The sequence below is a fragment of the Conger conger genome, chromosome 17 (genome assembly GCF_963514075.1).
Source record: "Conger conger chromosome 17, fConCon1.1, whole genome shotgun sequence".
Lineage (NCBI taxonomy): Eukaryota > Metazoa > Chordata > Actinopteri > Anguilliformes > Congridae > Conger > Conger conger.
This window is the reverse complement of record NC_083776.1, coordinates 13,931,657-13,953,332: the sequence shown is the minus strand read 5'-3', so window position 1 is coordinate 13,953,332 and position 21,676 is coordinate 13,931,657. Positions and strand designations below refer to the sequence as shown.

At 44.4% G+C, this 21,676-nt stretch overlaps 1 protein-coding gene across 1 annotated transcript in view; it reads right to left on the bottom strand.

Moving 5' to 3' along the window:
• mlphb (melanophilin b) overlaps positions 1 to 21,676 on the bottom strand; it is a 41,800-nt gene that overhangs the window by 8,133 nt on the left and 11,991 nt on the right. Inside the window, exons 3-11 of the mRNA XM_061226808.1 lie at positions 18,257 to 18,478; positions 16,341 to 16,477; positions 14,061 to 14,102; positions 13,229 to 13,290; positions 10,431 to 10,523; positions 7,008 to 7,182; positions 4,960 to 5,165; positions 1,261 to 1,344; positions 373 to 615 (exon numbers count right to left, since the gene is read on the bottom strand). Of these exons, the coding sequence (XP_061082792.1) occupies positions 373 to 615; positions 1,261 to 1,344; positions 4,960 to 5,165; positions 7,008 to 7,182; positions 10,431 to 10,523; positions 13,229 to 13,290; positions 14,061 to 14,102; positions 16,341 to 16,477; positions 18,257 to 18,478 (1,264 nt within the window). The remainder of the gene's footprint in view (positions 1 to 372; positions 616 to 1,260; positions 1,345 to 4,959; positions 5,166 to 7,007; positions 7,183 to 10,430; positions 10,524 to 13,228; positions 13,291 to 14,060; positions 14,103 to 16,340; positions 16,478 to 18,256; positions 18,479 to 21,676) is intronic.

Here is a 21,676-nt window from a genome sequence, read left to right as displayed (position 1 = left end):
CCAAGGGCAACCTGACCGCTAACACATTCTACCCCAGCCAACACAAAGCCAGGCATTTCCCACCACCCAGCACAGGTGACACCAGGTTACATATAGTATCACTACTTTCCCAGGCTCAAAACTACTAATCCAAGACTACAGGGCCCAGTTGTCACTGGTCTTTCTTTTTTTTTTTTTTTCTTCTTTTACAAGGCCACAAGGACATTTTACAGTACATCGTGCTTCATATTTCTCTTGACTTAGTGCCAGGTGAATTCCTGGTTAAAAATATACTATAGATCTGAAGCACAAACTGCCATAGAGATTTTGGGAAGTCCCCTTTGGATTGTGGGGGGCTATTATGACTCTGCTCGGGCGGGAGACAGCACCCACCTTACGCACTTCAGAGGGAAGCTCGTCGCTGGAGGAGCTGAGCGTGGCCGGCTGGAGAGGGGGCCCGGCGGGGGGCGCATTCCCCCGGGTAGCACTCCTCCCTGGGGTCCCCCTGGGCCCCGGGGCTTTCTTGGTGTCCTCGTCCTCCGAGGAGAGGCCCTTGTCGCTGATGTTGCCCGTCAGCTCGTTCAGCTTCTTCCGCAGCTTCCTCTCCTCCTGCTCGGCCTCGGACATACAGGCGGGCTGCGGAGGACAACGGGAGGGGTCAGGGGTCAGGTCTGGGCGCTCTTTGGGCAAGGCCGTCCCCTGGGACCAGTGCTTAAGGACCACTAGGCTTTTTAAGCAGAGGGTTGGAGGCCTGGCTCCCAGCTGGGGCACCGATGTTGTACCCTTACGTTCAAACCCAGCTGCGTAAACGGAAAAATGTGTGAAATATAAGGTGTGATTTAGGTCGCCCTGCAAGAGGATGGCTTCCAGGGAAATAAATGATGTAAAGTCAAACTGTATAAACGCCAGCTGAGAGCCATACATCACCTTTCCCTTACGGGTGAAAATTTAACCCCCAAGGAGAAAAAGTGTTTGTGAACTATGATCTGTGTGTGTGGACATAGGTGTACATACATTCAAAAATAATAACATTTGTAAATGCAAATATTTAACCAGCCAATCATGTAGCAACAACTAAATGCATAAAAGCATACAGACATGATCAAGAGGTTCAGTGGTTTTTCAGACCAAATGTCAGAATGGGGAAGAAATGTGATCTAAGTGACTTTGACCGTGGAATGAATAATGGCTAACCATCATCAATGTATTTTCGAAGGTCCATGGTGGGCTTCCAACTGTGTAAGAAGGGCCAATACAGTGTGACACATTCTGTGCTTTTACCTGCTCTGGCGGTACGGTCATTTTCTCTTCCAGACGATTAAGCAGGCTTTCAATGGCAGACATGCGCTTGTTCAAGTCATTGATCTACAGCAGGGCCGATAGGGAGGCAGGGAGGGAGGGACGGAAGGAACAAAAGAGAGAAAGAGAAGAACAGTGAGGCCCACAACCAAGAAGGAAAGAATATCTGAGAATGGTGTGTGTGTGAGTGTTTCAATCTCTTCACCATTATTATTTCCCTGTACCAATCTTTGTACATTAGCACCTACTAACCAAAATCAAATATGTATCTGGAAATGTGAAAGAAAAATAGTATTTGCCTCATAATGGAGGCCTATTACATGCTGTACAGACAGACAGACTTACAGAATATACTGATATTATTGTAGAAGAGAGAGAGAGAGAGAGAGAGAGAGAGAGAGAGAGAGAGAGAGAGAGAGAGAGAGAGAGAGAGAGAGAGAGATCTGAACACCATCAATCAATTTAGTAAGCATTTCCAGTATGTAGTTCTTTCCACTGAATCATGATTTTGGGGAGAGGAAGGGAAGAGCTGGAACAACACAGAATGCAGGAAAACAGATCTTCCCTTTTTCATTTCATCCACACACTTACACAGCACATTTAGCTAAGCATCTCAATGGGTATTACATGGCAGATCAACAAATTCCATCCCACAATGAAATGGAATAACTACTGTAGTGGGCTGTTGGTTAAACTCGCCTTCATAACATGCTAACAGCTGGCTTTCACTTCACTCTCTGACTGTAGAACTGATATTCCTTTTAAGAGAATGAGAGAACTTTAGAAACTTTTAATTTTCAGGTGGAAAAGCACTTTTCAGGAACATTAATTTCATACTACTTATTAATAGACCATGGAAAGAGAAATATCGCCACTGCAAAATTGTGCTTATGGCTGATATTAATCAAACCTTTTTTTCCCCCATTTCCGGCCACTACAGATTTATTACCTCTAAAAAGTTTTGCAAGCCTGGTTGATTGATTTATATTGGTGTTTTAATATACAGTAAAATGCTTGAAAGCAATATGAGAGGCTAAGACAGATAATGTATTTAGCATGAAATCTAGATGGGGGGATGACTACATGAATGTAACATGCATTAGCACAGAAGGGCTTATTTCCTCTCAATGCTACGCATACCTCTTCACTGACATTTAATGGCTTGGCTGACATAAATGGATGGATTGTGCTCTCCAGATAAGGATGGCCAAAAAAGGGTTGTGCAAAATGAACAAGACAGATAGTGAGCTGTATGTTATGTAAAAAAAGAAAATAAATGTATATTCTTTTAAACGACTAACATTGCTCAGAGAAGTTTCTTTAAACAAGTAATAATTTTATTTTCAAAAAGGTAAGTGTGTTGGCCACACACACTAATAGTGGGTCTGATGTTGGCTGAAGATTTCTTATGTGGAAAAGGACATCATACCTACAGTGAAAAATGGTGGTGGATGTTTGATGTTATGTGGTTGTTTTACGTCTACTGCTAACCTGAAGCTCTTGTCAAGGTCAATGGACTCATGAACTCCAGCAAGCAGAAATGTGGTACTCCTGTGAATGGTTCTTTTCAAAATTAGTGTTTTCAAATCCCCCTGACGAACACGAGCAGCTCAGCTGCTGCATGTTTGTCTGAAAAACACTTTCTTCTGCCAGCGCAGCCTCCCTCCTCTACGTGTTACAGTCTTTGGCCTGGCTGGACGTTCCTGGTTTTGCGGTTGCTAAGCAGCTGTGCTAAAAACACGGGGATTGTTACACCACACAGACGGGACTGAACTGAAGGACCACAAAGGCAGGAGTCACAGGAATAATAGCTCAGTCTGATGGACAGACTGACAGACACACGGCACACTGCAGTACCCGGACACAGACAGACAGGAACATCTTACTCAGAAGGCATCTTGCCCAACCACACCGCCCTCCCCAGGCCCTCCACCAATCAGACAGGAGAGAGAAATGCCCTCCTGGTATGTCTCAGATTGATCTAACAGCTGTCTCCACCGCTGCCAACATCTGAATCCCTGGAGGCTTTGCTTCAGAGCTCAGCTTTTTGGGAAGGGGGTGGGTGTGTGTTGAGGGAAGGAGGACGGGGGGAGGACCTAGATCTGGACGGCAGATGAAGTCCAGAGGCTTGACGGTGCTGCATCCACGTCAGGAATGAAAGAGAGTCGTATGTGTCTAGTGTCTACGGCTTCATTCCTGTTTCATGTCCCAATGCATACTGTATTCATAAATAAAGTGTACATGTGTCGTAAATGTCTTGGTATGGTAGTTACAGACCTATCTACCTTGTGGACTGGACTTATCTTCATGGTCATACAGCCAATCATATATGAATTGTACCTTATCGGTTTTGTATGTCGCTTTGGATAAAAGCATCTGCTAAATAAATTGTAATGGAATGTAACGTAACAGAACATACACAGTAAAGTACATATACATGAATATGATACGGACTACAAGGTGGGTAACAGCCATATTAAATCATGTTATGGCTACACACATTTTATTATATTAAGCATACATACTAGCATACATACTAGCACTAAATCAGCTGCAAGTAGCTCTGATAGTAGTAGTAAGTCCATCCTCATAGTCTAAAGCTAGAACATATTTTCCACAAGTCATTGTATGATTATACGGACAGAAACCATCTCTGAAATGAACAATTCACCTCATTGCTTTGCCTCAGAACTCAAGTGAGAAACATACAGATGTCCAATATTGAATAGATTGTTATCTGTGAAGTAGGTACTCAAAATTGTATTACTTTTCAGAAAGCATTTACAATGAAACCCATAATTTAACCTTACTGCCTTTGCTACCTATTCTCCAGGAAATGGGAGCTTTAATTAGATCTTGCAGATCAGTTTTAACAGGACCAACAACAAAACAAACCACATAAATGAACAATATAACTAATAAATAAAAAAAGTGAAATGTGGAGATAAATATTTCAATTATTTTCTAATCATTCCTCTCTCCTCAAGTGTCTGTACATCATCCCACTAGAGCTAAAACATGACACAGAGACACAAAAACACAATCAACTCAAAACTCGACTTGATGAACAAAATCCTCCTTTCAGCTATGCTGATATATCTCTTCTCTTTAAGCTTTTAGTATTTTTTGTATTTTTAACTATGAATGAGCAAAACATTGAAGGAGGATAAAATTAAAAAAACAAACTAAATTATAATAGTGGGTAGTCTTGCTATTTTAAAGTGAGATCCTCACTTGTGGTGGTGATTAAAGGTAGAATAGGTAAGATTTTTGTGTTGAAAGATTGTTATGAGACCATTCTAAATCCCTTCCTGTCATTGAAAAAGGCTCACTGACATCTTACCTCTGCCTGTCCTTAAAAAGGCTCACTGACATCTTACCTCTGCCTGTCCTTAAATTCGGGTTTCAAAATATACAGTTGACGCACCAACACGTTGTATTCATCTGTACCAAAACATTGGGCAGCTGTACAATAATTAAACCTCATTGGTTGAAGATTGGTTCTAATTTCCACAGCCAATGGCGTTTCAACATCAGCGCGTTCGCAGAGAAGGAGGAGGGATGGACAGGGTTGTGGTTTGAGCGTGTTTGTTGCTGTAATTCCTCTCGTGACCGTTAGGAGTCCGAAACGACTGATTGTACCTGTACAGTTGCTCACGCGTGGCGCCGCGGGTACGGTACCTGGGGCGGGGGCTGCTGGACGCTCTCCTGGGAGGAGGCACGGCTCCGGCGCCGGGCGGGCAGCTGGTACATCGGGGCCCGCTGGCCCTCCTCTTCCTCGGAGGAGTCCATGTCCTGGAAGTAGTGCCGCTGGGGGCCGTTGGGGGGGGCCATCTTGGACAGGGAGCGCGTGCGCATCATCCTGTGCTCGCCGAACTGCCCTTCGTCTGAGGGGAGGGACAGGAGAGGATGAGGATGGCAGCAGAAACTGGATCTTAGTCATCTTTCTTAACCCTTGTGTTGTCTTAAGGGTCAAAAATGACCCGCCACTATGTTTAACAGCAGAGAAAACCCCCTAAATTATATTTTTTCAACTTCATGAGTGACAGGTTGTTTCTTCGTGCAAAATAGAATTCAATTCATTAAAATAAAATGATGCTGCTGTATTTTAGGGGTTTAGTGAAGGCGGGTCATTTTTGACCCTTAGGACAAAGGGAGTATACAGAATGTTAAGACTACACAAGGCTTAAGGCGTGACGGATAAGGGATTGAGCTGGTGGGCTGCTAGTGACTAGTAGGTTGTCTTTACGGTAAGTGTTTCATGCCCAGGTCTGGCACTGCTGCTGTAACCATAAGAGAGACGGCTAAAGAAGCCATAAAGTGTGCTGATAAAGTGAAATATGGAGATGAATATATTTAAATTATTTTCTAATCATTCATCTCTCCTGAAGTGCCCGCGCATAACTCCCACCAGAAATAAGACACAGAAACACAATCAACTCAAAACTTGACCTGCATGAATTAAATGTTATTTTCAGTTGTGCTGAAAGGCATCTTACATACCATCAAAGCTGAGGTGCTTCTGTTTTACAGGCTTTATGAATATTCACAGAGGGTTGCGGCCAAGCACAACCCTCCTACACTAACGAAGTAGAGAGGACAGAGGAAATGTAGGAGTTGGCTGTAGAAAATCTGTTTTAACACAGTCAAAAGGACAAACTTGGGAAACAGGAAGTGAAGCCATCACATCTAAACCAGCTCCGACATTCCTCTTTCCCCCTCCATCTTATGCTCCCAGCGTTAGAGATAAGGAGAGGCCCAAAGAGGTACCAGTACAAATACTTGCTAAGCGTTCTTACTCAGACCAGGGAACTACTAATGTGAGAAACTGACAGTTTGCAAAACTGAGGCAGAGATAACATGGACAGTCAATTAACATATGTCAGGATGACCTGTTCAGCTTTGCAAGTGCATTTCAGCTACAGCCAGATGTGCAGTAAATAATCACTTAGCAACTGTATTTGAGTGCTGTGTGCTTGTTTGCACAAGTCAGTGTTTATGCGTATTTGTGGTCATTTGCAAATGCCCAATTATGTATGTGTTTGTGTATGTGTTTATTTGTGTGTGTTTTGTTTCTTTTCATGCATTTTGTTTGTACTTACTTGCGTGCACTGTTACTGTACCTCTGTGTGTGAGGTATGAATATGTGCGTTTGTCTGTGTCAGTGCTTTCATTAATATAACCACATGGACGAGGTTATATAAGCATGAACATCCCATGTGGAGGTGTGTATTTAAGTGTATACATCCCATGTGAAGGCGTGTATTTAAGTGTACATCTCGCATGGAGTTGTGTACATCCCATGAGGAGGAATGTATTTAAGTGTGTACATACCATGTGGAGGCATGTATTTAAGCATGGACATCCCATGTGGAGGAGTGTATTTAAACATGTGCATCCCATGTGGAGGAGTGTATTTAAGTGTGTACATCTCGTGAGGAGGTATGTTTTTAAACGTGTACATACCATGTGGTGGTGTGCATTTAAGCACGTACATCCCGTGTGAAGGCTTGTATTTAAGCATGTACATCCCATGTGGAGGAGTGTATTTAAGCGTGTACATCCCATGTGGAGGCATGTATCTAAGTGTGTACATCTCGCGAGGGGGTGTGTTTTTAAGCGTGTACATACAATGTGGTGGTGTGCATTTAAGCGTGTACATCCCACGTGGAGCCGTGTATACGCGCACGTCCCGTGATGTGGCGGCGTGCAGGTCACGTGTCCCTCACCGGAGCGCGAGGCTCTGTCCATGCTCTTGCGGCGGTGCACGTGCAGGTGCACCTCCGGCCTGTTGAAGTGCTCGTGAGAGGCCTGCTCCTCCAGGATCTGCTGGAACACGGACGCCACGTCGGCCTCCGCCATCATGGACCGCCGCCGCGTCATGCTCTCCAGGCTCCCCGGGTACTGCGGAGAACCACAGGAGCGCTCAACGCGCCGAGCCTTCCCACAACGCACCGCGGCCCTAACGCGCCCATGCGGGCCAACGCTTGTTCCCGCCACATTCGCAATGCGCCCTCAAGGGCTGTGGAATCACGGCATGCGTTTTACTGCTGAGAGGAGAAGTGCAGGTCAAAGAGCCAGCCAGACGGTGATGGGAGAGAGAATGTCAGAGAATAACGGTGTCGCCTGTTATCATGAATGCACTGTATGCCCTGCTGAAAAAAACTGCTCAAGCTAGGTTTTGAAACAGCTGGTTGCTGGTTGACCAGCTCAGACCAGCTCTATACACGCCGTGGTTTGACCAGCTCAAGCTATGTTTTGAAACAGCTGGTAGTTGGTCATTTCAAGCTGGTCATAACTGGATTTTATGTATCACACGAGTTTTAGTTCTAGAGAATAACACGGACACCAAATTTGGGGGAACTTAGCAATAGTAGCCAGTGATGCACTGATCACAGGGGGGACTGATGCAACTTATTACAAACTAGCGCAAACTTATTACAAACTAGCGCAACTAAGTTACCTACCATCTATGGAAGCTGTCTGGAAGAGCCGGTCATGTGTTATGTATCAAAAATAGATACAACGGCTGTGTGTTCGTGTATATGTGTGCATGTATGCATGTTTGTGTTTATGTGTATACAGATGTGTATATCTATACATATATGTATATACGGAATAGATGTAGTAAGAAAGGACAGAAAGATACACACACATATATGTATACAGTGACATATAATATCATTACATATCATCAAAAGATCGATGTTTCAGTGATGTATTGCAGGTGGGGCGGAAGAGGGGGTGTAGGTGATATGGTTGAAAGCAAAGGGGATGAGGGTGAATTTAAAATAAACACAAGAAGAAAGAGGGACAGCATGCATTAGACGTTCTCGAGGAAGCGAAACCTGATAGCATCTTGAAGAGTGGTACAAAAGACTCACACTCTCTGGGCCGATGGGCTGGGGGCCGGCATCTGTTGCCATAGTAACACCCACAACAGCAGCCAGTTTTTTGAAGAATGCGTATGGGAGGACTTCAAATGCCTCTTTCTTTTCTACTCTCCTTAATGGTTTTGGTCCAAAATGCATTATGGTGTCACACATTAGTATCACCGGGCAGATATTTGCAGCAATTAACAATACCAAATTAGGTGTTGAATACCGCAGGGAGAGTGTCCAGCCTTATACCCTCTAACAAATTGACAGCCACAGACTTCGGCAGGGTTGGGCAAGCTACAGTACTTGGAAAATGTAGCGAGCTAAGCTACCAGTTACTCAAACAGACATAACTCAGCTACATGAGAAGTATCCTTTAGAGCAGTGGTTCTCAAACTCGGTCCTTGGGGACCCCCTGTGTATGCTGGTTTTTGTTCCAGCCACAATTGTGCTCTCAGAGTTTTAACAAGCAGTTCAATTTTCTTACTTACACTTTTCATGTTTTGAGGGATCATTTGCCCTCTTACTGTAAGCCACAATATGTCAGAAATAGCTATGCATGTCACTACATAAGGGGTAAAAAGAAATTATCAAATTAAAGACTGAGGTGAATCAATAGGCTCCTAATTAGTGACACTGTGGACACATGTCCTCTCAAAAGAACTATTTGGTTGATAATGAAGAATTCAAAGACAACACAAATGATAGCACACCAAACCTGCAATGAGCAACAAAAATCAGCTTACTCCAGCTCAGAGTTTTAGAACCACTGCCTTAGAAAAACTGTATTTGGCTATGCTACAAGCCACATGGCAAAAGTAACATTGAAGCTACTTCATGCCAAATTTTTGAATCAATGATTTTTCTTGATTGCCCACTTAATTTTTGCTGGATAAAATTATTGCTGCTTTTGTGTTTGAGTCTGGGAAATGCTTGGGGAAATTAAACCATATCTTTTTATTGCTACAGCGCTACTTGAGTGAGAAAACAGCTTCACTATTGAAACGCTATTTGATAGGGAAAATAGTGATGCTACCATCACACTAATGGAAAATATAGTCAACTACAGTAGTAGTTTCGCTACTGCCCAACTCTGGAATTCAATCCTCTAAACAATCAGTTTAGCACTGATTCATTAGGGCCCACTACTTCAGATCACATCAGGTTTAGCCTCCAATTGGGAAAAACAGAGGAACTGAAAAGATTGCACGCACCTCATCCCCAGGGTTGACTGACAGGACACGGTTTCAGAGTGGGGGGGTCCCCTGAAATCCATATTATAAAAAAACGCAGATGGAATGTACTCTGAAGTGCTTTCATGAGAGATGTATATTATGGCTTTCATTAACAGCCTGACGCACTCAGAATGCATTAACGCCCCCCTTTGGCCAGGCAGCTTCCCCCCCCTCTCGCTGGGTCTGTGAGCACAGCCTGCCTCCTTCAAGCATTGAGCCTCTGATTCTCATTGCCCGTTGATTAGGTCTTGTCTTAAATGGAAGAATTATAATCAATTTATTCCACTCCTCTTCTTTGCAGAGGGGATGCCAATCTCTTTTAATCAGAACACAATCAAGGGCAAGGCTAGGCAAATAGTTACGCATAACCACGCTTGCCATACTCAATTACTGGTGCGCCGCCATGCTGCCTCTATGACTGTGACGCACAACGCCAGCAGATCGATTTCATGCCAACTCCTGTTTTCGATTCACTGAAGCGGCTAAATCACACATTCGATCTGAAATAGTATATGTATAAAGTCGGGAATAAACTTGTGAGCTACAGCTGAGGACTGCATGTGTGTCCGTGAGAAGGTTTTCCTGTGGTCTGGTCCCAAACAACACTGGTGTGTACAGCTGTTCGGAAGTACAAGCCAGAATAATTGCTGGGAATAAAACACAGACCCCTCCAGGAATTAGTTGGACTCCCCTTGCCCTACGATGCAGTTACATTTCCCCTGATGTACTGAGAGAGCTGAGCCAACATTCTTTGGTTCCTCTGTCTTACAGGATAGTAAGGGAGGGGGCTAGGGGTTAGGGGTTAGGGCAACGCTACTCAACTCCAGGTCATGCGGGCCTCGATGACTGCAGGTATTTGCTCCTACCATGCGCTACTCCACCTGATTCAGATAATAAGCTAATTAGTAAAATCAGGTGGTGTAGTGCACAGTTAAAGCAAATGCCAGCAGGCACTGCGGCCGGCAGGATGTGGAAACGAGTAGCACTGGATTAGGGGTTAGGGGTTAGGGGAGCGGTTAGGGCCTTGCCCGGCCGGTACCTGAAGGGACTGGCGGCGAGAGACAGTGGCGTACTCATTGTCCATATCGAAATCGAGGGGGTGAACGGAAAGCAGACGCTTGGTCTTTCGCATCTTAAACGGCATCGAGACAGAGACACAGTCACCACAGAACAAGGCTGATTGGGGCCCCATTTGTACTACGCCCACTCTGCAGACCCACTGACAGTCCTGAAACCCTAATCCACAGGAGCCAAGGCAGGGTTTACATAATACACAAACCATGACATCAAATTCTGGGGTCAATTCAATTTCAATTCAGTCAATTCAGGGAATGAAAATCAAATTGAAATTCAATTCACAGATAAAGAATTGCCCATGATTTTCTTTAAAGGGTTTTTCAACTCATTAACTAAATTTCAATTCACTTCCTGAATTCTAATAACCTGTACATGCAGCATATTAGAATATATGGCATTGCAGAAGTGGTTGATGGATACATAGACATAAACATATATTACTGTATATTAAATACAAATATGGCCAGCTCATGGTCGAAATCAGAATAAAATAGAACATTTATGTTCACATTGAATAACTGAGAATTACCTTTGTATGTTGACCATGCTGAATCAAGACCAGGAGATTTTAAACAGTTTTGCTCAATATATGAGTATACTGTATTTCAATTATATCAATAATGTAATATCCTCATTGAACCAAATGCTATCATTGTATATTGTATATTCCTTAAAATTGTAACAATTTTACCAAGTTTTTCCCTTCAATCCAAATGTGGTGGAACTAACCCCGGCTCTTGAATATTAGGTTTCAGAGAAATGATGAGGGCCATCTCAATGAGCTGTATCAGTCACACAGGATTAGCATTGCCAAAGGCACTCATACAGTCACAGTTCATTTAAAAGATTTTGACAAAAAAAAAAAATCTTGGACAATCATTACGCATAAAGCAGTTATTGAAAAAATGTTATGCAACGTGGTGTCGTGTATCCCATGAGATAGTTTGGGCAGAAGAAATTGCATTGTCTGCATCTTTCCATGGAAGCCTTGCAATTTTCTGGAAATTCTCTGCCAAAGACGTGAATGATAATCAAAATAATATGAAACTACACTAAAACCAAACTTATGCAGTTTCGTGACTTCTGTGAGTGACCTATATGCTGCCACCAGGGGGCGCTTTCTGAAGGAGAAGTTTGAAGCAAGGACAGCGTGTTGGGTTGTTCTCCTCCTACAGAGCATGCATCATACTTTCTGTTATTCTGCTGGCTCGGTGTATCTATCCGTACAACAGGCCGATTGTATTCATGACAGAAGGTAGTGTTTTAAAGACTAACTGTACGCCCATCAAAGCCAATGTAATTGGAACATTAGTGTAATAAGGCTTAACCATAACCTTCTCTTTATGCTAATGTGAGCCTTATGAAGATGTTAACATTTCCTTGATCTAAGGCATTGAGATGGCAAGCCACACCCGAGTGGCTAAAGACCCCAGTGACACATACTTATGTAAACACTAATTTCCAAGATTTGCAACATTTCCTGGCAGAAAATGGACATACTGTTTCTTCAGTAGCAGCTGAAACACAGCCCCAAATTCTCAGTTGGTTATGAAGTTAATTCCGAAGAATTAGCCTGACGTGGCCCGGCTCAGATTAATCCTCGCCTGTCAGTTTGGGGGGTTAGAGGGGTCCTTGTGAGTGACCAGGAAGGCTCACCTGGGCTGCATTCCACTAAATGAAATATTCACAGCATCTGTGAATATTTGAGCCCTCTTATTTCTTACTCTTATTTCATTGATAAAGTTTATTCAAATAAAAATAGTGGCACAGGAGATGACCACAGGCTCTCAAATCTTCTTGAGGGTATGTTAACACTTGACACTAGTCACTTCACAGAGACACTTACATTTGTATATTTGATTTGTACGTGTATATTTGATTTATATATAGTCTGTGTTTATATTGGATATTGGTATTTTTGGTTTTTCTACTTCTCTGTGTTTCAATTGCTGTTCTGTCAATGCTGTTTGTAACCAAATTTCCCCTCCTGGGGATTAATAAAGGCATATTACATTAACATTACATTAATGGCATTTGGCAGACGCTCTTATCCAAAGCGCCGTACAGTTGATTAGACTAAGCAGGAGACAGTCCTCCCCTGGAGCAATGCAGGGTTCAGGGCCTTGCTCAAGGGCCCAACGGCTGTGCAGATCTTATTGTGGCTACACCGGGGATCGAACCACCGACCTTTTGGGTCCCAGTCATGTACCTTAACCACTACGCTACAAGCCATATCATATCATATCATATCATATCATATCATATCATATCATATCATATCATATCATATCATATCATATCATTAGTGACATCAGCTGGTGTCAGGATAGGTTGGAATGAGAGCACGCATACGCTCGGCCCTCCGTGGCAGGCACATGATTGGGCGCCAATCTTATTTTGCTTTTAAAACTTGTTTGCTTTACCGTAAAAGATGCTGCTGGTGTCATGTACCTCACTGACGTGACACAGACCCTGAATGCTAAATTTAAGGACTGGTATTTTGAGTATTTTGTAGTTTGCACCCTAACCCCTCTGACCATTGTAAAGGCAGATAGAGCTGCATAAAATACACTCCTAGTTTGTCAGCATTCCTGATGAAAGGTTTCTGAGGTTTCTGAGCTGAATAGACCTGTGGTGAATAACATCTTTCACGTGCGCTCTTCCATAGACAATGATGACGCAAGGCTGACATGTTGACTAGGCTGAAAGAGGTTACTGAAAAGGAGGGGGGGGGTTTCTTTTCGTTTGTGTTTTTTTTACCAGCCTGTATCTATGTGCGTCCGAAGCGTCAATGTAGTCCTCGGGATGGCCATCGTAAACACCTGCGGCAGAAAAGGAAGCCGGCATTAAAGAGTATTCACGCACCCACGGCAAAAACACCTTTCACTCCAGACGCACTTTCTGTAGCCTCTCTGTCACCTTCCGTTGTTTACGTTCTTCAGCTCTTCTTCAGCACAAACAAATGATTTCCTCACACAAAGGAACAACAACAAAACTCGCACTCTGGAAGACGGGCCAGGCACGGCAGCCAATCGGATGCTCTTGTTGAGTAAATTGAAAGGGACCAGGCTTGTGTTTCCCAACCATTTTTTCTCAAGGTTCATCCTGGACGACTTAGCCATGACTGTGCGTCTGCGACACTGCGTTCTGCTCAGATCGTCTCACCGATCACAGCTCTGCCTCTGCTCAAGATTTATGAACTGAGCTAAATTTGTTATTGACAGGGCAGGTGCATAGGGTTCAGAGAATAAATGCTTTTCACAGGTCTGGAGGGGTGGGGGTGAGGTTTCTCTACCCCTTTCTCAGTAGCGTGATTGTGATCTTTAGCTCATAGGAGACCTGAAGTGGTCTGACCAAAAAAATAAAAAAGAATAAATTTCTCCTGGGACCATTTCCAAATACTTTGCACAAGAAAACCAAATTATGGCAAAGCAATTGCCCCAAACAAACCAAACAGGGAAAGTATAGGGTACAGAATTGCTCCCAGAAAACACTTTATTCGACTGTAAATTCAGGCATGTTTAGACCTCCCTTTATTTACAGCTGCTCCCTGACCCTCCCCTGGGTGCGTGGTCTGGGGCCGGGTACTTACCGCGGACCTCGGGCATGCTGTGCGTGTCTTCATCACGGGCACCTGGGAAAGTGAACACGAACGCACAACGCCATTAACTGCAGCTCAAGCGGTCGCAGTCCTATATCAAAGACGCTGCTCAATAACACGCTGATACATTACCGGCACAGGAGGCCGACCCATCGCTCCAGTTGTCCACAAACCATTGTACTGTACATTGTATGAATAATAATAATCATCATTTTTACAGTGTCTTTTATGGATCCAATTTTCTTTTAGGGTGTATCTTTTAGTGCTTTATCTGTCTGGGATAATGAAAGAGGGATAACTGGAAATGCTGGGAACCTTGCCAGACTGACTAAGAAACCCCTAAGATTAACAGTCGCGAGAATTCAAACAAAATGTTGTCACTGAGCCCAGAGGATGCATGCATGCACCTCCAACAGCGGAGTATCGCCACGATAATCCTGGAATATTGTCTCCTGACCGGAGGTAACCGTGGCAACTTTCGGGAGTTCTGTGGTTTTTTGGGACTATTCCACTGACCATGTGAGCTACAAAGCATTTTGACTGGAAAAAAGGCCTTGTTCTGTTCAACAGAATTCAGACAAAAGACAAAAATACCATCTTCTACAGGTGCAAACTACAGGTCGCACTGCAAGACTGTGTCTTTTATAATAAGCCCCACTTCACCCACTCCCCCCCAGGGGAAATACCCGCCCCCCCCCCCCCCCCCACCGCCCTGGTTTGCCTCAGCCTCATGTCTCATGTTTTAACAGCCGAACACCAAGAGAACTCTGTTTCTCTTTCTTTCTCTCACTTTCTTTTTCTCTCTCTCCTTATTTCACAAGTGCAAGCCCACACACACACATGCGTGCACACGCACAAAAGCACATGCACACACAGGCAAAAAAACACATTGTTCTCTCCTCTCTTTTTGGTGTAGTGTACTCGGGGGGGGGGGGGGACCAATTCCAGGCGCTCCGTTGAGCATGTGACTGCTGTGATCACAAGGGGAGCTGCAGGCCCCGCCAGCCCTGTATCACAGCCCCCGGGAGGGGGGGGTCCCCTGCAATCCCCCACCAGCACTCTGTATCACAGCCTCAGGGATGGGAGGGGGTCCCTTCAATCCCCCGCCAGCCCTGTATCACAGCCTCAGGGAGGGGGGGGTCCCCTGCAATCCCCCACCAGCACTCTGTATCACAGCCTCAGGGATGGGAGGGGGTCCCTTCAATCCCCTGCCAGCCCTGTATCACAGCCTCAGGGATGGGGGGTCCCCTGCAATCCCCCACCAGCACTCTGTATCACAGCCTCAGGGATGGGGGGGGTCCCTGCAATCCCCCACCAGGACCCGTGAGCACACAGAATGGCTTCACGCGTACGGCTGCTCCCATGTACCCATTCGTCACTCACGTGCTGACAGTTCAGGAACGGACGGACAGGCCCGCAGGCCCGGCTACGACCCCCAGATCGCACATGAATGAACCAGAAAAAACATGAAAACATGAACTCCCACTTTCGGTTAAGGAAGTACGAAATCTTCCCCTGCAGCTGCAGGAAAGCACCACCCGAGGAACATTGCAGTTAAAATAAAAATTCAAACCGTGAGGTGCTTGAGCAGCCTGAACAGATGAGTAACATGTATTTCCAGAGCTTTGACATGCATCGTATAAGAAACATTGAAAAAACACATACTACACTATGAATGAAGGCAATGGGACCACATGTGGCTGATCTCTGATTCATGTAATATCAACCAATCATAAGGCTTTTTCCCACCATAACAAAGCCGCTGTAGTGGTGAAAATCACTCCGATTGGTGTAAATCAGCTTGGTAACACAGGATACTGTGGCTACTGATACTGTAGCTTTGTTGTAATATTAAGTATGATTAGTATATTATCATAGGAAATATACTATGTCTCTACCTGCACAATTTTTTTGACCATTAATTTCCTTTCATTTGTTAATTAAAAAATCTGTGCAAAAAAACAAAAAAAAACAAACAAAAAGCTACCGTAGAGAGTGCAACGTTGACATTGACTGTACGGTGAATGGATGTTTACTTAAAGATTAAGACTCTAAGATTTTCATGTGAAGTAAACATCCATTCATGCTGGGCCATATCTGCGTCTAGAGCTTTCCGAATGTGAACCGCACAGGAATACGTGCTATAACTCAGGGGTTCACGTTGAGGCGTCGTCCCTGGAGTGGAATGTACGGCTGAGGGCCTTGGCGACTGACCGCTGAGTGACCCGGGGTTTGGGGAAGCTGTGTTTGCGTGTACTGTGCGCCGCATACCTCTGAGGTCTGGCTGCGAGCCGTGCATCCCGTTCAGCCTCTTGTACAGGGACCGCATCACCTTGGCACTCCCGAAGCGCTTGAAACGGGCACGCACGTTCTCGTGGTACCAGTCCAACGTCCCGATTTTCAATATCCTGCTCAGACACAGTAATAATGTTCAGAGATGAAACAGTATTATAATTAAAATAAATAAATACATACATAAAATAATAGATGTGCCAATTAAGCATCATTCAGGCTGACATGCATACGGTACATTTGCAGAACAAACAGAAACATATGAAAAAAATGAACTGCCTGATTATTATAACTCATTATTCATTATATTGTGTGTTGCCAGAGAAACTGAGCTCATTGTACTGTCATCAGTCACCCCTGTGAAAATCTGCATTAAATCCTCTCCACTGGACTCATGTTGTCTCTGACTCTGTATTGGGAATCTGCAGAGTGAGGGTTTACTCTGTACAGCCACAGTCAACTATTTCTGCTAAAAATGGTCAGATTGATAATCCGTGGGACTGGTCTGTACCACCCTTAAAAGGACTGCATTTCAAGAAGAGCTGAACTTACTTCAATTCTTCATAATCATATGAACGCGTCTTAAAGTTTATATTCCGAAAAATTATACTATTTTAATACTTGTGTATTTTCATACCGAATGTTTTTTTCATCCACTTTTTTAATATATACTATCTTTGTATGGAACCATTTCCTACGGTGCATGCAACCTGCGACCACTAGAGCCAAGGAAAAAGGTCCAATATCCAAGAGTGATAATTATAACTGTGTTTATAACTGTCAAATAAATAACACTATAAAATTCATCTTTCCATATGTATGACCCCTGGAAACAGAATGTCTCTCCAGGAATTATACAATTATACCCAGTAATACAGAGGGTGGGGTTGGAACAGGAGAGTCGGACATCCCTCGTACTGCGCCTCTCAGTCTGGCCTAACCTCGGGCCACACAGTGAGACGCGGTACAACTCCTAGAAAGACACAATACCGGGGCTGTGTCGCCGATTCACTTCTGAATAAAAGCCTTGTGTTTTTTATTCTCAGCGCATCGGCAAACCATTCAGGGAATGGAGAGAAAACAGGAAGTATACCTCTCACCAGACTGGCTCATGACAAAGCAGATTCAATGCAGCGCTGTGCGATGACGGCACAGAGGGCTTCCCGGGAGCCTACTCTATACCGCTTGCACTCAGTAGTCTGCTAGGCTATCCCTATCCAGAACATAGGAGAGTGGAGAGTGTGGTGTCCTGTGGGAAGGGGGGTGGGGGTTGGGTAGGGGGGCTGGACATCTGGAAGGGGTTCCCCTGGAGAGTGGGGTCTTGTGCTGGGGATCCCAGCTCACTTCACAACATGACCCAGCTGTCAGGACAGGGGAACTAAGGTCTCCATGATGACAAAGGCCCAGAGAGGGTGAAGGATTCGAGGGATAAACTTTTGGAATTTTTTGGAATTCACCTAGTGACCTCACAGTGCAGACCTTAAAATTAAATTTGCTTCATACCAGCCCTCCCCGACAACAATATCATCCTCTTCCTCTCACTTTCTCACATCATCCGATAACCTATGCATTTGTCAATCACAACCAATATGGTAGAATGGTAAATGGCAGGCATTTATATAGCGCCTTTATCCAAAGCGCTGTACATTCACCCATTCATACGCACACTCACACACCAACGGCGATTGGCTGCCCTGCAAGGCACCAACCAGCTGGTCAGGAGAGTTTGGGGGTTAGGTGTCTTGCTCAGGTACACTTCGACACACCCAGGGCGGGATCGAGCCGGCAACCCCCCCCCCCCCGACTGCCAGACGACTGCTCTTACCGCCTGAGCCAATGTCGCCTGAGTCAATGTCACCCGTGAAAGAAGTTGCCGGAAACGGCGCGGAGCTCACCTGGCCGTGCAGCAGGAGTCGCACACCCAGCCGTGCTCCTTCTTGCTGTAACGGCAGCAGGCCTTGCAGGCGAACAGCTGGCAGTCCAGGCACTGCCGCTTGCTGTTCACCAGGAACTTGAAGGGGTGCAGGCAGCGGATGCAGTGGGATTCGGTCAGGTTGGTCTCCACGCCTAGCAGCTCACGCTTGGCATCCTCCTTTTCAATCTTGGTTTTCAGCTCCCTGAGAGAGAGAGAGAGAGAGAGAGAGAGAGAGACAGAGAGAGAGAGAGAGAGAGAGAGAGAAAGAGAGAGAGAGAGGAGACGGAGTGAACTGTGAAGTATCACAGTTGATAACCTCACTCCAGTTTCATGGGACGAATCAATGGGCAAGGACGTTTTATGGTTCAATGTTGGTTCTGCCTCTGGTTAAGGGGTTTCTACTCCCAGTACCTCTTTTTGATGAGAAGAAAAATGACTTGTATACTATTGCATGATATCATCCTCTAAGCAGTCACATGGAACAGCAAAAGAATAGAGAAAGAAATTAAAGTTTTGTTTTGCCCGTTGCTACAGGACATCAGTGGGCATAATGGCTATCATTACAGAAGGTAGCCGGTGGGCAAGTGCAATCACCTGGCTGGCAGCTAGCTCTTGTGGAAAACACCAGATGCAATATAAAAATCATAAAAGTAATCATTATTCCCCTTAAATAGAATTGCATAGAAATGAATTATTTAGCGGGATTTAATCGGATTGCTCACTTGTTGCCGTGGCTCGAAAATTCCCAGGACACAGTTCCGAAGAGCAAGCTCCACGGTCCCCCAGCCAACTCTGCTTAAGCTATGTCTCCACAGATTTCAACTCAGGGCTAAGTACAGAAACTTCCTAGCCATGTTTGGATGTGCAGGTAGCACTTGTTACAGTGGGCCAGACCCCTGGCCTGTGTTATGAGGTTTCAAAAAATTCATGTTGACATTATGAATGAGAGCCATGATGAAGTAGGAGGTGAGGTCAAGCTAATGGTTTGCTAGCCTAATCACAAGTGATTCATCAAAATGGGATGTATGATCATTTGGCTGGGCAGTGTGGTTTAATCTTGAAATTACATCTCATGACCATATAACAATATTTAATTTTAATGTTTAATGTTTTTTTATCTGGCCCATATGTAGAACAGTGAAGGGAAGTGAAGTGAGAGCAAAGGCTTGTGAAAGCAATACGCTCCCTGATGACGGAACCCTCAAATTCAAAAGAACGGGCGAGTTCGGGTAACCCGTTCGTCTGGCTAATTCTTTGGACAAGTGAGAGGCTGGGGTTCAAATCCTCGGATCAGGTAAATCTCGAACTTGTTACACATGCAACTGTTTGTGTCAATCCCTGTTGTCTCATTCTTATGAAGGCCAGAGCTCATAACTTCTTTTCTACTGTGTTGTAAAACATGCCGCAAATGCAGATAGCAGAGTTTGCAGGTATTGAGAAACTCAGCCTACGTTTGCCAGTGTGTTTCCGGGTGAACCGATGAGGCTGTTACTCACAGAACAATGGAACAGCTCCATAATCCACTAAACAGCTTTCCTCTCACTGTTCTGCACATTTTACAATGGCCCTTCCAGGATAATCTTATAATTCTGTCTCAATTCACAGCATTTTGTCTGCAATTCACAATGTATCACCACTAGGTCAAACTTTGCACAGAGAACAGACTGATGTCTCCGTGGTTAAGTTTCCAAGATAACCTCAGCATTACTCATGGAAGAACTAACAGGTTAAAGACAGAGCAGCAGCCCAGAGGAATGAGCTTGTGATTCAATTATTGAGCCACGTTGCTTTGAAAAAAAAAAAAAGGTGGAATGTTCCCTCTCCCCTGCACAACGGCCAGCCGAGGACTTGGTGTCCATTAAGTCAGCTTAGTCTGGGTAGTCATTAAATTCTGTTTACTCCATTAAGCTATATCTGCCACCTCCCTAAATCCACCCCTTTCACCCCACACACCCCCCCCCCCCCATCCCCAAACTTGAAATGGGCGCATCACAGGAAATTAGTGGGTGAAATGTTATGTTTTCTGCAGCTGTCAATCACTTATAAATGTCCAATCGTGCCAAAACTGTTACTACTTAAGTGAAACCAAATGAAATAGTTGGCCTGTTGTAAGAAACCTAAGCCAGGGAAGCAGGAAAGGAGTAGTTAACAGAAACAGAAAGTTCTGTGTGACAAATATTACATTTTAAACACACCGCACTGCAAAGCTGCATTTTGCTGTTTAGACCGAAGTTGAGTTTTAGGTAACCTCTTTAAACATTTCAGTCCATTCAAACTGACAAATGTTTTCACGGCTCTTTGGGACAAAAGAGATTTCAGATAGATAGCCAAACACTTTGTTTGTTTTCAAGGACATAAATCTGTTTTGAATCATCAAGCCCACGCTCCCATACAAAAGTGAATAAGAAACAGCAGTGACACACTTCTTTTGCCCAAACACCAAATAATCCACGTGATGCCTTCAGACAGCCTGGCCATAGAGTATATGTTGCCCCTTCCAAACCAGCAGGTTCTGGAAGATTATCCATTAATCCATCAAAGTTGCGTTTTTTCTTGAAACCACATCACTGCATTCTTTTGACATTAAGTCCTCAGACGGCAAAGGATTTGAGAAGGGATCCCAGAAAAATTAGATGAGCCAGGGAAACCTGCACCAGTCAGCATTGTACATAGTTTTTTGGCACTGACCGAGAGCTCTTTGGCCGTCTTCCCATGTTTTATTCAGACAAAACAAAAGACCCTCAAGCCTGGCAAACAGTCCTTCCTGTGCAACAAATTAAGCCTCCGATTGCATCAAAGGAAATTGCAGTGTAGCCTCTGCGGCAAGCTAATTGGCCTTTAATGCTGCCATGTGACAACATCTGCTTCCGAACATCAAGAAACTGTACTTAAAAAGAAAACAGAATTGCTTAATAATGATACAGAAATATCTCATTAAAAAGATCCACCAGGGAACAGAAGGACATAGATAAGGTACATTGGCTAGTCACAATGAGCAGCAAAATGCTGAGTTTGGGAGGAAGTTTACTGGGATCAGAACAGCTCACTACAGGGAAGAGAGTGATGGATAACATCTGGATATAGCTGCCTGCTATCCGCATATCTCTTGCGGGACCTGAGGCAATTGAACATCATATTATTCCATAGAGTGCAGTCTGTATTTCAGTATTTGGACAGTGGTACAATTTCTTTTCTTTTGGTACTCCAGCACATTGCATTTGAAATGAAACCATGAATATGAGGTAAAGGTCCAGACTTTCAGCTTTATGAGAGTATGTATCCATATCAGGTGATCGGTATACGAATTACATCCCTTTTTATATAGCCCCCCCCCCCCCCCATTTTAGGGGACCAAACTGGACAGTTGGCTTCTCAGCTGTTTCTGATTTGTTAAGTGTAT